Source organism: Amblyraja radiata, chromosome 25 (assembly GCF_010909765.2).
Source record: "Amblyraja radiata isolate CabotCenter1 chromosome 25, sAmbRad1.1.pri, whole genome shotgun sequence".
NCBI lineage: Eukaryota > Metazoa > Chordata > Chondrichthyes > Rajiformes > Rajidae > Amblyraja > Amblyraja radiata.
This window is the reverse complement of record NC_045980.1, coordinates 30,104,074-30,127,403: the sequence shown is the minus strand read 5'-3', so window position 1 is coordinate 30,127,403 and position 23,330 is coordinate 30,104,074. Positions and strand designations below refer to the sequence as shown.

General features: G+C 45.3%; 1 protein-coding gene across 1 annotated transcript in view; it reads right to left on the bottom strand.

Annotated features, from left to right (window-relative positions):
- Positions 1-23,330, bottom strand: part of LOC116987180 — a 116,356-nt gene that overhangs the window by 72,746 nt on the left and 20,280 nt on the right. The window contains exon 8 of the mRNA XM_033043057.1: positions 5,640-5,934. Coding sequence (XP_032898948.1) covers positions 5,640-5,934 — 295 coding nt within the window. The remainder of the gene's footprint in view (positions 1-5,639; positions 5,935-23,330) is intronic.

The window sequence follows — 23,330 nt, the reverse complement described above, 5'->3', positions numbered from 1 at the left end:
ATCTCTTTCCGTGGAAAACCCCAGACTTTCGGTTTCATTTTCCTGTTGCTGTGAATTTCGATTCCTCCCTCCTCCCTCCCCTTTCCACAATCAGTACTGACCCTAAACAAACACAAAAGAACACTAAATGCTGGAATAACTCGAAGGCTAAGTGAGGTGACAAGTATAACTGGGACATGTTGGCTGGTGTGGGCAAGTTGGGCCGAAGGGCCTGTTTGCGCGCTGTATCTCTAAACAAAACTAAACATTTATTACACCAAATGCCTGCACCAACACATAAATAATTAAATCCGGTTAGCCATTCACTGGAAGATTCCAGCGGAGACAGATTAGAAGATATATAATGTGCCTGGAGTGTTGAACACACTGAATCTTTGTTTAGTTTTGTTCAGTTTATTGTCACGTGTACCCAGGTACAGTGAAAAGCTTTTGTTACTTGCTAACCAGTCAGCGGAAAGACAGTACATGATTGCAAACGAGCCATCCACAGTGTACAGATATGGGGTAAAGAGAATAATGTTTAGTGCAAGATAAAGTCCAGGCAAGTCCAATTAAAAATAGACCGTAGGTCTCCAATGAGGTAGATAGTTGCTCTGGACCGCTCTCAACTTGTTGATAGGATGGTTCAGTTGCTGGGAAGAAACTGTCCCTGAATCTGGAGGTGTGCGTTTCACACTTCTGTAACTCTTGCCTGATGGGAGAGGGGAGAAGAGGGCGTGGCTGGGCTGCGACTCGTCCTTGATTATGCTGGTGGCCTTGCCGAGGCAGCGTGAGGTGTATCAGTGGACTCAATGAGTCAAAGGGCCTGTTACTATGCTGTATCTCTAAAGTCTTAAGTCTAGAAACATCCTCTCCACATCCACTCTATCTAGGCCTTTCATTAGTCAGTAGATGTCAATGAGATCTCACTACATCCTTCTAAACTCCAGCGAGTAAAGGCCCAGTACCGTCAAATAATCCTCAAACATCAACCCAATCAACCTCCTCTGGACCTTCTCCAATGCCAGCACTTCCTTCCTCAGATATGAAGCCCAAAACTGCTCACAATATTCCAAATATCATCTGATCAGCACCTTATAAAGCCTTAGTATTACATCCTTGCTTTTATATTCTAGTTCTCTCGAAATCAATGTTCTGGTTTCCTCCCACATAGGTATGACATTGTGGGAATTACAGAGACATGGCTGCAAGAGGATCGGAGCTGGGAACTGAATATTCAGGGTTATATGTCCTATCAGAAAGACAGACAGGTGGGCGGAGGGGGTGGGGTAGCTCTGTTGGTAAGGAATGAAATTCAGTCCATTACGAGGGGGTGACAGAGGTAAAAAGACCCTAATGGGAGTTATCTACAAGCCCCCAAACAGTAGCCTGGATATAGGGTGCAAGTTGTGTCAGGAGTTAAAATTGGCATGTAACAAAGGTAATGCTACTGTGGTTATGGGAGATTTCAATATGCAGATATACTGGGAAAATCAGGTTGGTACTGGAACCCAAGAAAGGGAGTTTGTAGAGTGCCTCCGAGATGGATTCTTAGAGCAGCTTGTACTGGAGCCCACCAGGGAGAAGGCAATTCTGGATTTAGTGTTGTATAATGAACCGAATTTGATAAGGGAACTCAAGGTAGTGGAGGTAGTGATCACAATATGATAAGTTTTAATCTGCAATTTGAGAGGGAGAAGGTAAAATCAGAAGTGTGAATATTACAGTTGAGCAAACGGAGCCATGGAGGCATGAGGGAGGAGCTGGCCAACGTTGACTGGGATGACGGTGGAGCAGCAAATGCAGGAATTTCTGGGAATAATCCAGAAGATGCAGGATCATTTCATTCCAAAGAGGAAGCAAGAATCTAAGGGGAGTAAGAGGTGACCGTGGATGACGAGGGAAGTCAAGGACAGTATAAAACTAAAAGAGAAGACGTATAACATATCAAAGATGAACGGGAAGCCAGAGGATTGGGGAACTTTTAAAGAACAACAGAAGGTAACTAAAAAGGTAATACGGGGAGAAAAGATGAAGTTTAAAGGAAAGTTATCCAAGAATAATAGGATAATAAAAGCTTCTTTAGGTATGTGAAGAGGAAAAGATTAGTAAAGACAAATGTGGGTCCCTTGAATACAAAAACAAGTTAATTTATTATGGGGAACAAGGAAATGGCAGACAAGTTGAACAGGTACTTTGTTTGTGTCTTCCTTAGTAAAGTCAGAACCAATCTCCCAGATGTACTAGGGGACAGAGGATCTAGGGTGATGGAGGAAATGAAGGAAACCACATTAGGCAGGAAATGGTGTTGGATAGACTGATGGAATGAAGGCTGATAAAAAAAACCAGGACCTGATGGTCTGCATCCCAGGGTACTTAAGGAAGTGGCTCTAGAAATCGTGGACGCATTTGGTGACCATTTTCCAATGTTCTATAGATTCTGGGTCAGTTCCTGTGGATTGGAGGGTTGCTAATGATATCCTACTTTTTTAAGAAAGGAGGGAGAGAGAAAGCAGGGAATTAAAGACCAGTAGCCTGACATCGGTGGTGGGGAGATGGGGGAGATATTGAACAATTTCTTTTCTTCGGTATTCACCATGGAGAAGGATATTGAATTATGTGAGGTAAGGGAAACAAGTAGGGTAGCAATGGAAACTATGAGATTCAAAGAGGAAGTACGGACACTTTTGAAAAATATGAAAACGGATAAGTCTCCAGGTCCTGACAGGATATTCCCTAGGACATTGAGGGAAGTTAGTGTAGAAATAGCAGGGGCTATGACAGAAATATTTCAAATGTCCTTAGAAACGGGAATAGTGCCGGAGGATTGGTGTACTGCACATGTTGTTCCATTGTTTAAAAAGGGTTCTAAGAGTAAACCTGGCAATTATAGACCTGTTAGTTTGACGGCAATGGTGGGCAAATTAATGGAAAGAATACTTAGAGATAATATATATAAGCATCTGGATAAACAGGGTCTGATTAGGAACAGTCAACATGGATTTGTGCCTGGAAGGTCATGTTTGACTAATCTTCTTGAATTTTTCGAAGAGGTTACTAAGGAAATTGATGAGGGTAAGGCAGTGGATGTTGTCTATATGGACTTCAGTAAGGCCTTTGACAAGGTTCCTCATGGAAGGTTGATTAAGAAGGTTCAATTGTTGGGTATTAATGGTGGAGTAGCAAGATGGATTCAACAGTGGCTGAATGGGAGATGCCAGAGAGTAATGGTGGATGGCTGTTTGTCAGGTTGGAGGCCGATGACTAGTGGGGTGTCTCAGGGATTTGTGTTGGGTCCACTGTTGTTTGTCATGTACATCAATGATCTGGATGATGGTGTGGTAAATTGGATTAGTAAGTATGCAGATGATACTAAGATAGGTGGTGTTGTGGATAATGAAGTTGATTTTCAAAGTCTACAGACCATTTGGAAGAGTGGGCTGAAAGATGGCAGATGGAGTTTAATGCTGATAAGTGTGAGGTGCTACTGTACATCTTGGCAGGGCAAATCAAAATAGGACATACATGGTAAATGGTAGCAAATTGAGGAATGCAGTTGAACAGAGGGATCTAGGAACAATTGTACATAGTTCCCTGAAGGTGGAATCTCATGTAGATAGGGTGGTAAAGGAAGCTTTTGGTGTGCTGGCCTTTATAAATCAGAGCATTGAGTATAGAAGTTGGGATGTAATGTTAAAATTGTACAAGGAATTGGTTAGGTCTTTATTCTTTGGAGCGCAGAAGGTTAAGGGGGGACTTGATAGAGGTCTTTAAAATGATGAGAGGGATAGACAGAGTTGATGTGGATAAGCTTTTCCCATTGAGAGTAGGGAAGATTCAAACAAGAGGACATGACTTGAGAATTAAGGGACAGATGTTTAAGGGTAACATTAGGGGGAACTTCTTTAGTCAGTGAGTGGTAGCTGTGTGGAATGAGCTTCCAGTGGAAGTGGTGGAGGCAGTTTCTATTTTATAATTTAAAAATAAATTGGATAGGTATATGGACGGGAAAGGAATGGAGGGTTATGGTCTGAGTGCAGGTAGATGGGACTAGGGGGAAAAAAAAGTGTTCGGCAGGGACTTGAAGGGCCGAGATGGCCTGTTTCCGTGCTGTAATTGTTATATGGTTATATGACCTGAAACATCTCCAATCCATGTTCTCCAGAGATCCTGACCTGCTGGGTTACTCTAGTGCTTTGAGTCCTTATGGGAATAAATACATAGTTGGGCCCACAAACACCAATTTTGCAGGACAGAAGCTGTTCTTGGGAGGAAAGGGGAGAAAGTTATCGTTTTCCACTCCAGTCTGTCTGCTTCAATGTGAGGGAGCTAATTCAAGAGATTTGGGGATTCCAGATCCCTTGACCTCTCATGGTCTTTAAGTAGCTGTTCAAATCAGAGACACCCTGGCCGTGCTTGTGTGAATGTGCGATGGATGGTTTTACTGCGATGTGGAAAAGTTGTAAAAATAACTGTGTCGGCTCTTAGACTTTGCCAAAATGTCAATAAAAGGACTGATTTTCAGATAGCGACAAAAGGTAAAATAGCATCTACCTCGATACGAAATACATACAAGCAAGTCACAGCTGTTACACCCTCGCTTATGGGCTTAGGTTTAGTTTTAGCAATAGTGTTCAAACAGGCCCTTTGGCCCATTGCATCCGTGCCGACCAACGATCACCCGTATATTAGCTCTATGTTATCCCACTTTCACAGGGCCATTTACAGAAGCCAATGAACCTGGGAGCAATGTTCAGAGTGCAGACTTGGGGACCGTACACAGGGGATGTTGGTTGATTATCAGCTCAATACACGTGATCTCAGTGGTTTCACTGTTGTCAACTTCTCTTGCTTCTTGTTCCACCAACATGATGAGCTGAATCAACTCACATCATGTATGAATGTGGTCATTAGATGCAAGGAGAATACCTCCTAATTGTCACTTAGTTTAGTTTAGAGATACTGCATGGGACCAGGACCTTCGGCCCACCGAGTCTATGCCGTTCACAATAGTTCAATGTTATCCCACTTTCTCAGTCACTCCCTACACACTAAGGGCAATTTACAGAGGCTAATTAACCTATAAACATGCGTGAGGAAACCGGAACAATCCGGCGAAAACCCACGCGGTCCAGGGAGAACGTGCAAACTCCATACCGACAGCACCAGAGGTCAGGATTACACCCGGGTCTCTGGCACTATGAGGCAGCAGCTCTACCAGCTGTGCAAATCATTCTGCCTAGAAAGGAAAAATATATCATTTTGACAAGTCTTCCAATCAAAAGCTAATTCCAGATGCCAAGGAACTGAACACCAGCAATACTTTTAACTAACAATGGGACATTGGTGGGACCAAATCAGACCAGCTTCACCCTTCCCATCTTTCAAGGTGAACAGTGGAGGCTGACAGAAGGTTCCAAATTACATTTAAGATGCAAGAGGAGATAATTGAGGCAGGTACTAACACAATATTTGACCAGGTACATGGATAGGAAAGGTTCAGAGGGATATGGGCCACATGCAGGCAGGAGGGACAAATGGAGATGGGGCACCTTGGTCAGTGTGGGCCAGTTGGGCTGAAGGGCCTGTTTCAATGCTGTATGACTCCATGTAATAACACTTTTAATTCTATGTCACATGAAATTGCTATAAATTCTTACTTAATGCATCATAGGTTGGCAGAACATCAAATTCCACGCTCTCTGAACTCTTTTTCGATTGCAATGTGAAGCTCAAAGATTTGGGTGGGTTATTGCTTGAACCTATCGTGATTTGAATATCATGAATCTTATATGCAAGGCTTCCAGACCACTTTTCCAGCATTTCCTGAATTTCCTCCAGAACTTCCTGCCTGTTGTCTCTCTGGTCCTGGAAACTTTTGAAGCAACTGAGAAAGACGACAAGATCGGCATCCGAACTATTTCTTAAATCTGTTCCTTTCCCCGATGATCCACCCTGACAACAAAAAAAAGGAAAAATTATTCATGTTTTTTTAAATATTTGCAAACTTACACATTCTGGGTAGATGATATAAAAAATGCGACTCCTTTCAATCTTCATCATAATTCAGAATTGTCTTATCGTTGTGTAGGAAGGAACTGCAGATGCTGGTTTACACCAAAGATAAGACACAAAAAGCTGGAGTAACTTAGCGGGTAACTTAGCATCTCCGGAGAAAAGGGATAGGTGACGTTTCGGGTCGAGACCCTTCTTCGGACTGAGAGTCAGGGGAGAGAGAAACAAGAGATATGGAAAGGTACATGGAATAAATCAATGAAAGGTATGCAAAAGGCTGCGCTGGGGGCAGATTATCGATGGTGGATTTTTTTTTCTACCACTTTCCCTTCGAATTTTCCTCTCTTCCAGAAAATCTTGAGAGCAGTTCAACAATCACTCCTCAAATATTCCCCAAGTGGAAATACTATGCATCAAAGGTGACGGTTGGCATCACCATCCAGCCTGCTCCTCACAGGAGGTACATATATGCCTTCTTATTTCACTTTGGTTTAAAGATATATCATGGAAACAGGCCCTTCGGCCCACCGAGTCCACGTTGACCATCGTTCATACTAGTTCTATGTTATCCCACTTACTCCTCCACTTCCAACACACTAGGGGCAATTTAAAAAGGCTGATTGTAATTTTGCCAGAGGCATGACGACACTTGTGCACTGCCTGGGTGAGGTCTGCTGTACGCTTTTACCAGGTTGTATGAAAATCAAAGCATTTCACTGTACCATCTGACCATAAAATATAATTGAATCATGACCTTCTGGGTGGCCCTGGCAAGCCCATTGTTGGCTAGAACAATACAATGGGGTGAACTGTGAACTGGTTAAACGACTATTGTGGAGGCAGGGGGCAAGGGCGAAGGGGAGAGCGTGTTAGTAAAAGCAGTGTCTGCCAACATTGGGTGAGAGTTGGGAGTGAGAAATTGCGAGAGACCTAGCCCGAGGGAGTGTATCGACTGGGGGGGGGGGGGGGGGGGAGGGTAGGGTATGAGAGGGGGGTGTTCCCCCTCCCATTGGTATGGAGCTTTCGCATTTTTCAGCTTGAAATTGTGCAAACTGGTGCATACTGTAGCAAGTCTTTTAACTTACACTTGAATGCAATATTTATGCTTTAAATTGGATTAGCTACGAAAAAGGTTAGGCTAAATTACATTCTTAATTACATTCCACAGTAGAGCCAGGCTCTGATCAACAGCACATGAATGATCTTAGTATATTCATGTATGGAAATCAGATTATAATCAAACACTTGGTCCATGTTGACCAACCTGGGTCTCACTGTGCACCTGGTACTACTCCTAAACCTGACTCCAGAGCATACCTTCTCTCATTCCTGACCCTGAGTCCAGCCTAACACCTGGGCCCCTATTCTACCCTGATCATAGCTGATTAGGTTCCCAGTGCTGAACACTCCCATTGTCCCAGCTTTGACTGCACACATAGTACTATTCCAGACCTTGACTCTGGATGCACACTTGGCCTTGCTCCTAGCCCCTCTGCACTGACAATATATCTGGCCCAAGCATAATGCCCCATATCTGATCCCCTGGACTTAACCTATTACTTAACCTATTACGTTAAGCACCTATTAAGTCCATAGGTGCTTATCTAATGCGGTAATCTTTTGTGGGGCACTTCACAGACCAAATTTTGTATAACAAAATTTGCTACATCCATTGGCTTCCTTGTTATCTAACATGCTAGTTACTTTGTCAAATAAGTCATCAATTGGTTGAACACAATTTCTCATCCATAAAATTATACTCACTCAGCTGTATAAGTATTCTGTTACCATTTCCTTCATTTTCCTAACTAACTGTCCTGAAATCATTTTCACCCCTAATATTTTCAGTATTTTGCTGTCTTCCTCTCAGCTGGGACTTTTCCGAAATGCAAAGTCCAATAACTATATATTTAAGCAATATTATTCTATTAAATATGATCTTGGGAATTGATTTCAGCTCCGCTTTTAACACTGTCATCCCCGCCAGCTTGATCACCAAACTCAGCGGGCTTGGCATCTCCACCTCCCTCTGCAACTGGACACTGGATTTCCTCACCAACAGACCACAGTCTGTTAGGGTCAACAACCTCACCTCCACCACTATAACACTGAACACCGGCGTGCCACAGGGCTGTGTGTCAGCCCTCTCCTCTACTCCCTCTTCACCCACGACTGCATCCCTAAGTGTGGATCCAACGCCATCATTAAGTTTGCTGACGACACCACGGTGGTAGGACTGATCAGTGACAACGATGAGTCAGCCTACAGAGAGGAGGTCCGGCACCTGACAACCTGGTGTGCCAACAATAACCTCGTCCTCAACTCCAAGAAGACGAAGAAAATTATTGTCGACTTCAGGAAGGTCAGAGGGGGCAGACACACCCCCATCCATATAAACGGGACTGAGGTGGAGCGCGTCTCCAGCTACAAATTCCTCGGGGTACACATCTCGGAGGATTTGTCCTGGTCCCTCAACACCTCCAAGCTGATCAAAAAGGCACAGCAGCGCCTTTACTTCATGAGGAGGCTCAAGAAAGCCCACCTGTCCCCCCAGATCCTGACCAACTTCTACCGGTGTACCATCGAGAGCATCCTGACCACCTGCTTCACGGTATGGTACAGCAGCTGCACTGTTGCGGACAGGAAGGCACTACAACGGGTGGTGAAAACCGCGCAGCACATCATCGGTGCCCCGCTCCCTGCCATGGATGCCCTCCACCGAAAACGGTGTCTGAAACGGGCTGGGAAGATCATTAAAGACCCCACCCACCCCAACCATGGACTGTTTGCCCTCCTCCCATCAGGGAGGTGGTACAGGAGCCTCAGGTCTCGTACCAGTAGGATGAGGAACAGCTTCTACAATCATACCGTCGCATTGCTGAACTCGGAGTCCCGCTGATAGATTCCTCCGGTCCCTCCGTCCCCATTGTTTAATTATTCTGTATTTTTTATTATTCTGTATCCTCTTTTTTTTTTTTAATTTCTATATTGCACTACTACGGACTGAAGCAAAACTGCATTTCGTTGTACCCATACTCAGTATTTGTGCAATGACATTAAAGTTGAATTGAATTGAATTGAATTGAATTGAGAGTACATAATATTTTCTGTGGTATTCATAACACAACAATGATAAAAGATTTTGTTTTGATTGCACCTAACAACGCTTACATTATTATATTACAGTTAACATGTACCGAGGGCAAATTTTTGTTCCAATGCTCCCCATTCCCAATTACTTTTACATTGAAGCGATTGAAATCCAAGTGAAGTTTAAATGGCATCAGAAAAATAAAACCTCCAGAATCGATGATATTCATTACGTGGTTGGTTGGAGTCAGTATCAGCACAATATCACTATATTAAACTTTGAATCATCAGATGTCCTGGTTCAAGCTAAAACTAAAGACAAATAATAACCTCCTCACACATTCCCCTGCAAGTATCTCTGGCACTCCTTTAAAATATGCCCCTTTTTTGAACAAGCTCTTAAACAGCGCATCTAAATCGGTTTCCATCTGATTTCACTCCTTGAGGATGTGTTCAATTAATAAAACAACAAGATTGGGGATGTTTCTATTCAACCTGTCAAAGGAATTTGGGGGGGGGGGGGGTTAGAAATAGTCAGTGAGGTAAACAAACATAATAATTGAGTGGCAAATGACAATAGTGCTACCTTCACAATATTTAACTGAAGGAAATAATGGGTTATCTGGGCAGTATGTTGTGACAGATAGCCTGACACCTTGCATGTCATTTTAATATGACACTTATCCCATCCCCCTGGATATTCCGGATTAATAAATAAAGGTTTTGTCAACTAATTACAAATCAGGCTAATTACAAATCAATAACATTAGGCAACTCCGAAACATGATGCGCCGAGCATTGGGATCCAGACATCATGGACAACTGGCCTCAGTTCCCCGCTCACATCTGGCAGTGCTCTCCATCTGAACCAGGGGCCGCAGAGCGTTTTTGAAAGTGGGGGTCCTGAGCCATCACTGATCACTGGCCTTGGGGGTACCCGGCGAGGGAGTGGAGCAACCGAGTGGGGGGAGGGTGTGAGAGGGGGGAGTCCCCCCCCCCCTCCCATGGTAGGGACTTTTTGAAATTTGATGTATTAAAATCATGTTTTAGTGCATTGTAGAAGTATGAGTTCAATGTTTTTTGTTTGAAGTATTTTTAAGAGGTAACTTTTTAAGGGGCAACTTTTTCCACACAAAGGGTGGTGGGTGTATGGAACAAGCTGCCAGTGGAGGTAGTTGAGGCAGGGATTATCCCAACATTTAACAATGAATAGGACATGTTTGGAGGGATATGGACCAAAAGCAGGTAGTGTAGCTGGGAGGTACACAAAATTGCTGGGGAAACTCAGCGGGTGCAGCAGCATCTATGGAGCGAAGGAAATAGGCGACGTTTCGGGCTGAAACCCTTCTTCAGACTAGTGTAGCTGGGACATGTTGGCGGGTGTGGGCAAGTTGCACCGAAGGGCCTGTTTTCACACTGTATCACTCTATGACTACATTATACCTTCACCATGCATGAATGCTTCAAAATCAAGTGGTCGAGTTTTATTGCCATAAACTCAAGCAGAGAAACATAGAAAATAGGTGCAGGAATAGGCCATTCGGCCCTTCGAGCCAGCGCTGCCATTCAATATGATCATGGCTGTTCATCTAAAATCAGTACCTCTTTCCTGTTTTTTCCCCATATCCCTTGATTTCGCTAGTTCCAAGAGCTAAATGTAACTCTCTCTTGAAAACATCCAAATGGCCTAGCAGCACAGAAGCCTTTACTCAATTTTAGTGTCCTGGCATCTCCAATTTGGCCAGAATTAACAATTTCTGATCTTAGTTGGATAACACACATCTCCAGTCATTGTGTTTTATGGTTGGTTTTCAAACTCTTCAGTCTGAAGGTCTCGACCCAAAACATCACCTATTCTTTCTCTCCAGAGATGCTGCCTGTCCTGCTGAGTTACTCCAGCTTTTTGTGCCTATCTTCAGTTTAAACCACCATCTGCAGTTCCTTCCTACACTCTTTGTTAAGTGAAACAGGTCCTATTCTCATAATATTATTCACCTCAACTAATTATTTTCTTCATCTCCGTTGCTGCAGAGAATACAATCCCAGTTATCAAATCTTTCTTCATAGTGAAAAAAAAGTTTCAGCCCTGCCAACATGTTCATAAATCGCCCCTGGATCCTCTCCAGAGCAATTGCACCCTTTGTACAGTGTGTCATAGTCTTACAGCATGGAAACAGGCCCTTCATCCCAACTTGTCCATGCAGATCAAGATGCACCCTCTAAACTAGTCCCATTTATCCGCATTTGGCCCTTATCCCTTTAAACCTTGAGTGTGCCAGTGTGTGTGTGTAAGAGTGTGTCAGTGAAGCGGCGACAACACCCAGAGTGAGCAGAGACTTGGCGATGTCCGGGGATAATTTCCCTCTCTCCCCACCCGGTCCGTTCCTGGCTCCGGGCCGGGGTTAGAACTCCATGGGGTGTGGACAGAGCGGCCGGAGGTGAGGGTGGGAGGTGTGAGCGGTGTCTCACCTATCACACCATCTGCATGGGAATGTGAATGCGGGTGAGGCAGCATCTATGGAGCGGTAGATAAAAACGCTGGAGAAATGCTTGAGTCTGAAGAAGGGTCAAACTCAGACATAGATATTTTTGTCTACATTGCCATTTTAAATAGTGTGCGATGGGCTTAAGCCAATCAAATTGCTCGTTCTTTACGGGAAACCCACGGACAGAAATCTATTCTCATTGGTGAGTGTGGAGGAGTGTGACTGGATTTATATATTTATTTTTTTTTATTTTTTTATTTTTGGTGATTTAAAAAAAAGATTTGAGCGTGAGAACTTCTGTCATCAGCGTGAGAATTTCGTGAAATGCGTGAGTCTCACGCTCAATGCGTGAGAGTTGGCAGCCCTGAATAAAGTACCCTTCATTCATTCATATTTGATGTTCTCCCCGTGACGGTGTGGCCTTTCTCTGGGTGCTCAGGTTTCCTCCTCACTCCAAAGACGTACAGGTTTGTAGGTTAATTGACGTTGGTATAATTGTAAATTGTCCCCAGTGTGTGTAGGAGAGGGCTAGTGTGCGGGGTGACCGCTGGTCGGTGCAGACTCGGTGGGCCGAAGGGCCTGTTTCCGCTCTGTATCACTAAACTAAATTAAACCATAACTTTGCCTCCTCGGATGCTGCTCGACCCACTGAGCTCGTCCTCAGCTTGTTTTTGTTTTGCTGGCATCAAAGCCATTCTCTGCCTTTCCACGTGTGTCAAGATGAGTCAGCCGCAGCTGGGATGTTATTTCTGACAGATGTCACACTCCTGAATCGAAACTCAAGCAGAACACAAGTAAATAGAAACCAACAGCCATTAAAAATAAACTTCCCTGTTGGGCTAATTTCCACCAGGAAACAAAGCCTGTGCACAGTGACGGTGAGTTGTCTTTAGTTTGTGGGATTATTTTACACAAATCTGATGCATAATTGTACAGATAAACACAGAATGTTAGGGCGGCACTGGTGGTGCAGCGGTAGAGTTGCTGCCTCACAGCGCCAGCGACACAGGTTCGGTGGAGTTTGTACATTCTCCGCGTTTAAAAAAGATATATGTTTAGTTCATTGGCGTTGTCTGAATTTGCACCGAGATGCCGCCTCAGGGTCTCTCGTCAGTTCGCCGGGTCCGTCCTCAGACGGAGAGAAGGACGAGACGAGGCGAGAGAAGCCCGGAGAGAGCATCGGCAGAGAGTCGCTGCCGACCCCGGCACCGAGCGCTCAATGTCCCGCCGCTGCTCCGGACCAGGACCAAGCCGCCAAAACAACCGCAGCCGCTCAAAGTCATTATTGTTTACTTGTGCTAACCCCCCCCCCCCCCCCCCCCCCCCCGGTTATTAATAGCGAACGGTTCATAGACTCTGAGAGTGATACAGTGTGGAAACAGGCCCATCGGCCCAACTTGCCCACACAACATGTCCCATCCACACTAGTCCCACTTGCCTGCGTTTGGCCCATATCCATCCAAACCTGTCCTATCCAGGTACCTGTCTAACTGTTTCTTACACGTTGGGATAGTCTCAGCCTAAACTACCTCCTTTGGCAGCTTATTCCATACACCCACCACCCTCTGTGTGAAAAAGCTACCCCTCAGATTCCTCATGAATCTTTTCCCCTTTATTCTGATGCTGTGGCCTCTGGTTCTTGCTACAGTCCCTTGTCCAGCGCCCACCGCTGCCGTACGAAACATAGAAAATAGGTGCAGGAGGAGGCCATTCGGCCCTTCGAGCCAGCACCCCCATCCATTGTGATCATGGCTGATCGCCCCCTATCAATAACCCGTGCCTGCCTCCTCCCCATATCCCTTGACTGCACTAGCCCCTAGAGCTCTATCTAACTCTCTCTTAAATCCATCCAGTGACTTGGCCTCCACTGCCCTCTGTGGCAGGGAATTCCATAAATTCACAACTCTCTGGGTGAAAAAGTTTTTTCTCACCTCAGTCTTAAATGACCTCCCCTTTATTCTAAGGCTGTGGCCCCTGGTTCTGGACTCGCCCAACATTGGGAACATTTTTCCTGCATCTAGCTTGTCCAGTCCTTTTATAATTTTATATGTTTCTATAAGATCCCTTCTCATCCTTCTAAACTCCAGTGAATACAAGCCTAGTCTTTTCAATCTTTCCTCATATGACAGTCCTGCCATCCCAGGGATCAATCTTGTGAACCTACGCTGCACTGCCTCAATCACAAGGATGTCCTTCCTCAAATTAGGAGACCAAATCTGTACACAATACTCCAGATGTGGTCTCACCAGAGCCCTATAAAACTGCAGAAGAGCCTCTTTGCTCCTATACTGAAATCCTTTTGTTATGAAGACCAACATTCCTTTAGCTTTCTTCACTGCCTGCTGTACCTGTAAGCCAACTTTCAGTGACCGGTGTACAAGAACGCCCAGGTCTCGCTGCACCTCCCCCTTACCTAACCTAACCCCATTAAGATAATAATCTGCCCCCTTGTTTTTGCCGCCAAAGTGGATAACCTCACATTTATTTATATTATACTGCATCTGCCACGCATCTGCCCACTCACTCAACCTGTCCAGGTCACCCTGCAACCTCCTAACATCCTCTTCACAGCTCACACTGCCACCCAGCTTTGTGTCATCCGCAAACTTGCTAGTGTTGCTTCTAATTCCCTCTTCCAAACCATTAATATATATGGTAAACAGTTGCGGCCCCAACACCGAGCCTTGCGGCACTCCACTCGCCACTGCCTGCCATTCTGAAAAGAACCCGTTCACTCCTACTCTTTGCATCCGGTCTGCCAACCAATTTTCTATCCATGTCAACACCCTACCCCCAATACAATGTACTCTAATTTTAGTCACCAGTCTCCCGTGCGGGACCTTTTCAAAGGCTTTCTGAAAGTCTAGATACACTACATCCACTGGCACCCCTTCATCAATTTTACTTGTCATATCCTCCAAAAATTTCAGAAGATTAGTCAAGCATGATTTCCCTTTCATAAATCCATGTTGACTTGGACTAATCCATTTACTGCTATCCAAATGCCCCATTATTACCTCTTTAATAATTGACTCCAGCATCTTTCCCACCACCGAAGTCAGGCTGTTGTGTTTAAGAAGGAACTGCAGATGCTGGAAAATCGAAGGAAGTCAGGCTAACTGGTCTGTAATTCCCCGTTTTCTCTCTCGCTCCTTTCTTGAAAAGTGGGATAACATTAGCTATCCTCCAATCCACAGGAACTGATCCTGAATCTATTGAACATTGGAAAATGATCACCAATGCGTTCACTATTTCTAGAGCCTGAGGACCCTGGGATGCAGACCATCAGGCCCAGGGGATTTATCATCCTTCAGTCCCATTAGTCTACCCGATACTATTTCTCGCCTAATGAAAAATTCTTTCAGTTCCTCTACCCCCTTAGATCCTCTGTCCTCCGGTACATTTGGGAGATTGTTTGTGTCTTCCTTAGTGAAGACAGATCCGAAGTACCTATTCCACTCTTCTGCCATTTCCTTGTTGCCCATAATAATTTCACCCGTGTCTGCCTTCAAGGGACCCACATTTGACTTTGCTACTATTTTTCCCTTAACATATCTAAAAATGCTTTTATTGTCCTTCTTTATATTCCTGGCCAGCTTCCCTTCGTACATCATCTTTTCAGCCCGTATTGCCCGTTTTGTTTCCTTCTGTTGGCCTATGAAACTTTCCCAATCCTCTGGCTTCCAGCTACTCTTTGCTGTGTTATACATCTTTTCTTTTAGTTTTATTTTATCCCTAACTTCTCTTGTCAGCCACGGTTGCCTCCTACTCCCCTTAGAATCTTTCTTCCTTTTTGGAATGAAATGATCCTGCGTCTTCCGGATTATGCCCAGAAATTCCTGCCATTGCTGTTCCACCGTCATTCCTGCTAGGATCCCTTTCCAGTCTACCTTGGCCAGCACCCCTCTCATGCCTTCATAGTCCCCTTTGTTCAACTGCATCACTGACACTTCCGATTTAACGTTCTCCTTCTCAAATTGCAGATCAAAACGAATCATATTATGATCACTACCTCCAAGCTCCCGTGGATTTTGAAGCAACAGCAACAAAGAGAAGCAGGAGAAAGCACTGATTGGCTCTAGCCCGAGTGGGAGGAGAGTTAGAAGTGAGTCAGAGGGGGAAAACAGTTTAAAAAGAGAGGCATAGCACAGGCAGATTTAACTCAGAGCTCCTGTGGATTTTGAAGAAACAGCAGCAAAGAGAAGCAGGAAAAGGCACTGATTGGCTCTAGCACGAGTGGGAGGAGAGTTAGAAGTGAGTCAGAGGGGGGAAACAGTTTAAAACTGAGGAATTTGGTTTGTAAATTAGGCAATTTATCAGTCAATATAAGCAGGACGGCTCATAGGGAGCGGCAGTGAGGGAGCGGTCTTGTGAGGGAAGTGCCCTGTGAGAAGAGTGCGAGTCTTTGGCTCGAGAGTCTTCGGCGAGGAGGCTGAGGAGAGGCTACGCAAAACGCTGGAGAGGGAGAAACGAAAGAAGGAGATGTCCAGCACGCTGATTCAGTGTGATGCTTGCAGTATGTGGGAGGTCAAGGACACTGCTGGTGCCTCTGGCTGCTACAAATGTGGGAAGTGCATCCAGGTACAGCTCCTGAAGGACCGTGTTGGGGAACTGGAGAAGCAAATGGATGACCTCAGGTTCGTCCGAGAAACTGAGTTGTTCCTCGACAAGTCCTACAGTAAGGTACTGGAAGAGAGAAGGTGGGTGACGGTGGGAAAGGGATTGAAACATGGAATGCAAATGTCCCCGTGTGTTGTACCTCTTGTGAACAGGTTCACCCACATAGAAGCTGTCGGGAAAGAAGACGTTATCAAACTGAGTGGCGGACTGGCTTGCGAAGCAAAAGGGGCTTGTAGACAGGCAACAGACACACTATGTGATCTAAAGTCATCTTTAATCAGCACAGAGACTTTAGCAGCATAAAGGATGGTTAGTTGTCAGAACATCCTAACTGCTGCTCGAACTGAATAGTGCCGGAAGCAAGTGTTAATATAAACGTTATAGTGGGGTGGGGTTAGTGATGCTAACTTATATGTGATTGGTTGGCATGCATAATCAATCTATATCCTTCCCCCTAAAGACTAAGTGTGAAAGGGCACCCATGCCATGGAGTTAAACGTACACGCCATATCTATCTGGCGGTCTACTGACACGGCCCGAGTGCGTGCGGACCAAACCCTCTCCTCCCTCTCCTGAAAGATGAGGCGGAGAGCCCGGAGGCGAGAATGGCGCGGGAAAGGCTTGTGGTGGCCGAAAGGGGAAAGATGCAGGAGGGGAGGCCCCGTGGTTAGTGGAGACCGCGGGACGTGGAGGGGTGTAAGGCATGTGGGGACGGGTAGGAGACATGGCAGCAGGCGGCTGGAACTGGAGCGGTGGAGCATAGGGTGGAGCTGGCGGTGGACGAGGTTCCCGCACAGTAAGCAGGTGTTGTCGACATCTCCAGTATACCGCTCCCTCATAGTCCACAAGGTAGGATCGTGGTTCGTCAGCCAGGTTAATAACGGTGCCCAGACGGGAATAATCAATCTACAGGGCTGTTGAGCCAAAACCAAAGAGACCAACGTCAGGCAACGCCATTGTAGTTGGAGACTCCATTGTGAGAGGTACGGACAGGGGTTTCTGCGGCAACAGACGGGATTCGAGGATGGTGTGCTGCCTTCCTGGTGCCAGGATCTAGGATGTCACGGACAGAGTGCAGAAAATCCTCAAGGGCGAAGGTGAACAGCCGGAAGTGGTAGTGCATGTCGGCACCAACGATGTCGGAAAGAAGGGGATGAATATTCTGCAGCGTGACTTTAGAGAGCTCGGAAAAATGCTGAAAAGCACGACCTCCAGGGTTGTTATCTCCGGTTTGCTTCCAGTTCCTCATGCTGGCGAGAAAAGGAACAGGGAGATACGGGACCTGGATGTGTGGCTGAGGAACTGGTGCAGGGGGCAGGGATTTAGATTCTTAGATCACTGGGATCTGTTTTGGAGTAAGGGGGAACTGTACAAAAGGGACGTATTGCATCTTAACAGGTGGGGGACCAGCATTCTGGCAGGCAGGTTTGCCACTGCTACACGGGTGGTTTTAAACTGAATAAGGGGAGTGGGGTGTCAAATGGGATAGTGGAGGATGGAGTTAAAGGGAAAGAGAGTAAAGGGATGGTTAATGACCCCAGAATTAATGGGAAAGGAAGCTCACAAAGAGATAGGAGAGTATGGCCCAGTGTAATAGGGATCGATGTGAAAGGTGAGATTCAATTCAATTCAATTCAATTCAATTCAATTCAATTTATTTGTCATTTGGACCCCTTGAGGTCCAAACGAAATGTCGTTTCTGCAGCCATACATTACAAAACAAAAAAGACCCGAGACACAACACAGTTTACACAAACATCCATCACATCGCTGTGATGGAAGGCAAAAAAACTTATCTCTCCACTGCACTCTCCCCCCCGATGTCAGAGTCAGAGTCAAAGTCAAAGCCCCCGGCTGGCGATGGCGATTGTCCCGCGGCCATTAAAGCCACGCCGGGTGATGCAAAGTCACACATCGGGTCTTGGTGTTAGAGCCCCCGGCGGGCGCTCGCAGAGTCCCGCGGCCATTCCAAGCCGCGCGGGGCGATGGTGTAAGGCCCCGCTCAGGTGCTCTTCAACCCCGCAACTCGGGCGGGAGAAGTCGCCGTTGTGGAAGCCCCGAAAAGCGGTCACCCAGCAGGGACCCGCGGGCTCCCGGTGCCGCCGTCCGCCAAACCCGCAGTTGCAGCCTCCGAAACTCCGGAGGTCGGGTGGCAGCAGTGCTCCACCACAGCTCCACCCGCTCCGGACTCGGCCAGCCCCGCGATGGTGAGTAGTCGGCAACTCCGCAGCTGGAGCCCCATGTCGTTCATGTAGGAGGCCGCTCCACGTTGCAGCCCCAACGACAATGGAGACCCGACAAAGAAAAGGTCAGGTCTCCCGTGCAGGGGAAAGATTTTAAAGTTACCCCCTCCCCCCCACACCACCCCCACCCCCCCACACACATACCCCAACAAAATAAATAACAAAAACGACATAAAAACAAGACAAAAAATAATAAAAACACAGACGGACTGCAGAGGCCGCTGCTGACGAGAGCCGCGCCGCCCAATTACGAGATGCGTAAGGAATTAAAAGTATTGTATATGAATGCGCGAAGTATAAGAAGTAAAGTAGATGAGCTTGAGGCTCAGTTAAAGGTTGGTAGATATGATATTGTGGGGATTACTGAGACGTGGCTGCAGGAGGATCGGGCCTGGGAACTTAATATTCAGGGTTATACATCCTATAGAAAGGACAGGCAGGTGGGCAGAGGAGGGGGGGTAGCTCTGCTGGTGAGGGATGGAATTCAGTCAGATTCAATCAGAAAGATTTAATAGGAATCTAAGGGGTAACTTTGTGAGTGTTTGGAACAAGCTGCCGGAGGAGGTAGTTGAGGCAGGTACTGTCACTTCGTTTAAGAAACTTTTAGACAGGTATATGGATAGGGCAGGTTTAGAGGGGCCAAATGCAGGCAGGTGGGACTAGTGTAGGTGGGACATGCTGCTCGGTGTGGGCAAGCTGGGCTGAGGGGCTAGTTTCCACGCTGTATCACTCTGTGACTGGAAACATCGGCAATCCATTCTCTCCGCAGATGCTGCCTGACCTGTTGAGTTCTTCCAGCACTTTGTGACCTGTTATACTCAGACTTGGCATTGACTCTGTATACTGTGATCTCTTTTCATACCTTAACGATTTTGTGATTCTCTTCAGAGCTCCTATGAAGTTACATTTGCTGAATTCTATCTTTTCTTTTATTACAGAAAAGAATTATGGATTTGTATCAAACACATTCCTGCGATCTGGACACATTTATTTACATATATCTCCAACCTGATGAAAATGTTTTGAACCAAGTGGGTGAGACCATTGACAAGATTTGTACTTTCTTAAAGGAACAATGTCCCTACAAAATCAGTAAAGCTGTGAAGGTGAGATGACAGAATTGTACACTGATCGGAAATAGACCATGTTACTAAGTTGTAAACAAAGAAGGTCCCAGGATCACTGGTGCAAGTCTGAGTTCTGCAATCTCAATTCTAATTGCTTAAAAAATGTCTTTCTCCCAGTTGTGTGTGAACGGGTGATCAACGGTCACCGTCTCTAAAATAAAAGTGCTTGCTCCTGATTTCTCCTGCCAAAGACGTACCTTTAGAGAGGAGATGAGGAGGAATTTCTTTAGGCAGAGGGTGGTAAATCTACGAAATTCGTTGCCACAGACGGTTGTGAACCCAATCATTGGGAATTTTTAAAGCGGAAATTGACAAGTTAATGATTCGGGTGTCAGGGTGTCAAAGGTTACAGGGAGAAGGCAGGAGAAAGGGGTTGGGAGAGAAAGATAGACGGGCCATGATTGAATGGCGGAGTAGACTCAATGGGCCAAATGGCTTAATTCTGCTCCTATGACATGAACTTATGAAGAGTTATTATCACAGCGATCAACCTTGGTCATGGTATTCTATCCTTGACAACTAACCCAGGGATCCCCATTGCCTGGATTCATGAGTGGTATTGAGCCTTTTGTGAGTTCAAGACAACTCTAGTAGGCCGAGCCAACTCAAGCACAAGATAAGTTAATAACCTGTATTTAATTAGAGATACAGCGTGGGAAAAGACCCTTCGGCCCACCGAGTCCACACCCATTCACACTAGTTCTGTGTTATTCCACTTATCATCCAATTGCTACCCTTATCATGTATCTATACACTGTGAATGGCTCGATTGTAATCATGTATTGTCTTTCTGATGACTGGATAGCAGGCAACAAAAGCTTTTCACTGTACCTCAGTGGTGGTGGCCCATCGGTAACGATGATGGCGGGTTGTGCAGTCTCAATTCTGGTGAGTTCTGACATGGCTCACGAGTCCAGGGCTGCACAAAAACCTGTGTGTGAATGGGTTTAATGTGGAGAAGCTGTTGCACTGTGACAACCTCACCCACTCGGCCACAGAAGTCAGAGCCCAGTGATATGAAAAATCACCATGGCTGGAGACTTCTTGGCTGCAGTGTATGTCCATGTCGTGTTTAGTGCTCTGACTAGCCCTTCGCATTCCACAGTGCCTTGCTGTGTTGCCTTTCCGGTGCACGTCTCAGTACACTTGATATTAAACTGAAACAGAAACAAATTGGATGCAATTTTACACCTGCCAAATAACCTACAAACCTGCACGTCTTTGGGATTTGGGTGGAAACCGGAGCAACCAGAGGAAACCCACACGGTCACATGGAGATTGTGCAAACTCCACACAGACAGCACCCGAGGTCAGGATCGAACCCAGGTCTCTGGCATTGTGAGGCAGCGGCTCTTGCTGCTGCATAGTAGGCCCCGACCCCGGGTGAACAATGGAGGAGGACCGACTGTGCTTTGTGCCTTCCACCACAGTGAAGAATGCTGTGGTGGATGTTTGTGTTAAATTTCGTTGTGTATTGTGTGTTCTTTTTTGATTGTACCACTGCTGACAAATTCATTTCACTGCACTTATATGTGTATGTGATGACTAAAACTGATTGATTGATTGATTGATTGCATGGCTGTGCCACCCACATTTCTGATCAAACAGAAATAGGCCACCAGGCTCATTTAAATGATGGTTTATCAGTATTTGAACGAGTTTATTTTTGTCACCCTTGATATATTCATTCATTTATTTGTCATTCTTCCAAATGACCTTGCACATACACTCTACTACAAGGATAAACTCCAAATTTCAATAACATTTTGTGAAGAAAGACATTTAGTTTAGTTTAGTGATACAACGTGGAAACAGGCCCTTCGGCCCACCGAGTCCACGCCAACCAGCAATCACCCTGTACACTAGCACTATCCTACACACTGGGGCAATTTACAACTTACAGAAGCCAATTAACCTACAAACCTGTACTTCTTTGGAAAGTGGGAGGAAAATGGCGCCAAATAAATAAAAAGTAAACATCTTAAATTTGCTTCTAATTGGCATATTTAGTTGTAAATTGTCCCCACTAGAGATGATAGATTTTCTGCATCTCCCTTATTGAGACCACCAGCACGATTGGCCGCCCCGCCAACAGTCTGTCTGTTTTTTTTGTCTTTTTTATTTATTTTTAGTGTGTATTAAAAGTCCGTGTAAATGTTCTACGGTTTGTTTTATGTGGGGGGAGGGGGAAACTTTTTTTTCAGTTTCTTACCTTGCCGGAGATGCGATTATTTTCCAGATCGCAATCTCCGGTCGTTCTGCAGCCTACCATCGATGGAGCTGGAGGTCTCCTCAGAATGGCTTTGGGCCCCACCGCAGGACGTGGACTTAACATCGGACCGCGACCAAGTTTAATTGGCTTCAGTAAAAGATTGTAAATTGTTCCTCGTGTGTAGGAAAGTGCTAGTGTACGGGTATCGCTGGTTAGTGCGGACTCAGAGGGCAAAAGGGCCTGTTTACTCACTGTATCTCTAAACTTAAAATAAAACGAAAAATCATTTATTGAAAAGGTTGTATTGTTGTTTTGCCTCATCTTGTAGGGTGGCTCCCTTGGAAAAGGAACAGGTGTAAAAAATGGCTCTGATGCGGATATGGTTGTCTTTCTCAACTACTTCAAGAGTTTTGAAGACCAAAAGAAAAACCGGGCTGAAATTTTGAGCAACATTCGTGAACTGTTGTTGAAATATGAGAAAAACATTGGACGTCAGATCAAAATGTCACAGCCCAGAATAATTCCTGCTTCGTCTTCTCCTCGCTCGCTGAACCTCCTGTTTAAATCCACAGAATCGTCTGATTTTGTTGAGGTCGATGTTCTCCCTGCATTTGATGCCTTAGGTATGAGGCTTTGAACACATTAGAAATAACCGGTTTAATGGAAAATATGGGATGCTTTACTAATCATACCTGCAATGTTCGCATCCAAGTCATTAATATATATCACAACCAGCCATGGTCCCAGCACCGATAGTACACACTGATCAAAGATTTGAAATCAGGAAAAAAAACATTCTTCCACCAAAGGTACTCACTGGTCACAGATTTAGAGATCAGTACAACATCTTTCCACCACTACTCTCTTCCTCCCACCACCGAGTCAATTTGGATTCATTTGGCTGGCATATGTTGGATCCCATCCATCTTAAACTTCTGCACCAGCCTGCTATGCGGGACCTTGTCAAATACATTACTGAAATACATATGGACAACGTCAATTGCCCTACCTTCATCATTCCTTAGTCACACACTGAAATAATCGCAGACAAATTAGTATAGGATCTGATACTATCTCTGATCAGCGAAGATAGACACAAAATGCTGCCGTAACTCAGCAGGCCAGACAGCATCTCTGGAGAAGAGAAATGGGCGATGTTTTGTGTTGAGACCCTTCTTCAGACTGCCTGAAGAAGGGTCTCAACCCGTAACGTTACCCATTCCTTTTCTCCAGAGATGTTGCCTGACCCGGTGAGTTTACTGCAGGATTTTTTTGTCTATCTTCAGTGTAAACCAGCATCTACAGCTCCTTCCTACACCACATCTCTGATCAGCTCCTGCCTTTCCAAATGACCATAAATCATATCTCCTATTACTCTCTCCAATAATTTCAAAGGAACTTTGTAAAGTTCCACCCTGCTAAACTTAAAAGTCTTGGTATACTGAGGTATATTTGGAGACTATTGGTGAAATTGTTGTATGAAGAGGCGAATGCAGTTGTTTAAGTTGAAATGTTATTGGAAGGACAAGTGCATCAGCGGTAGAGATATTATTGGTGC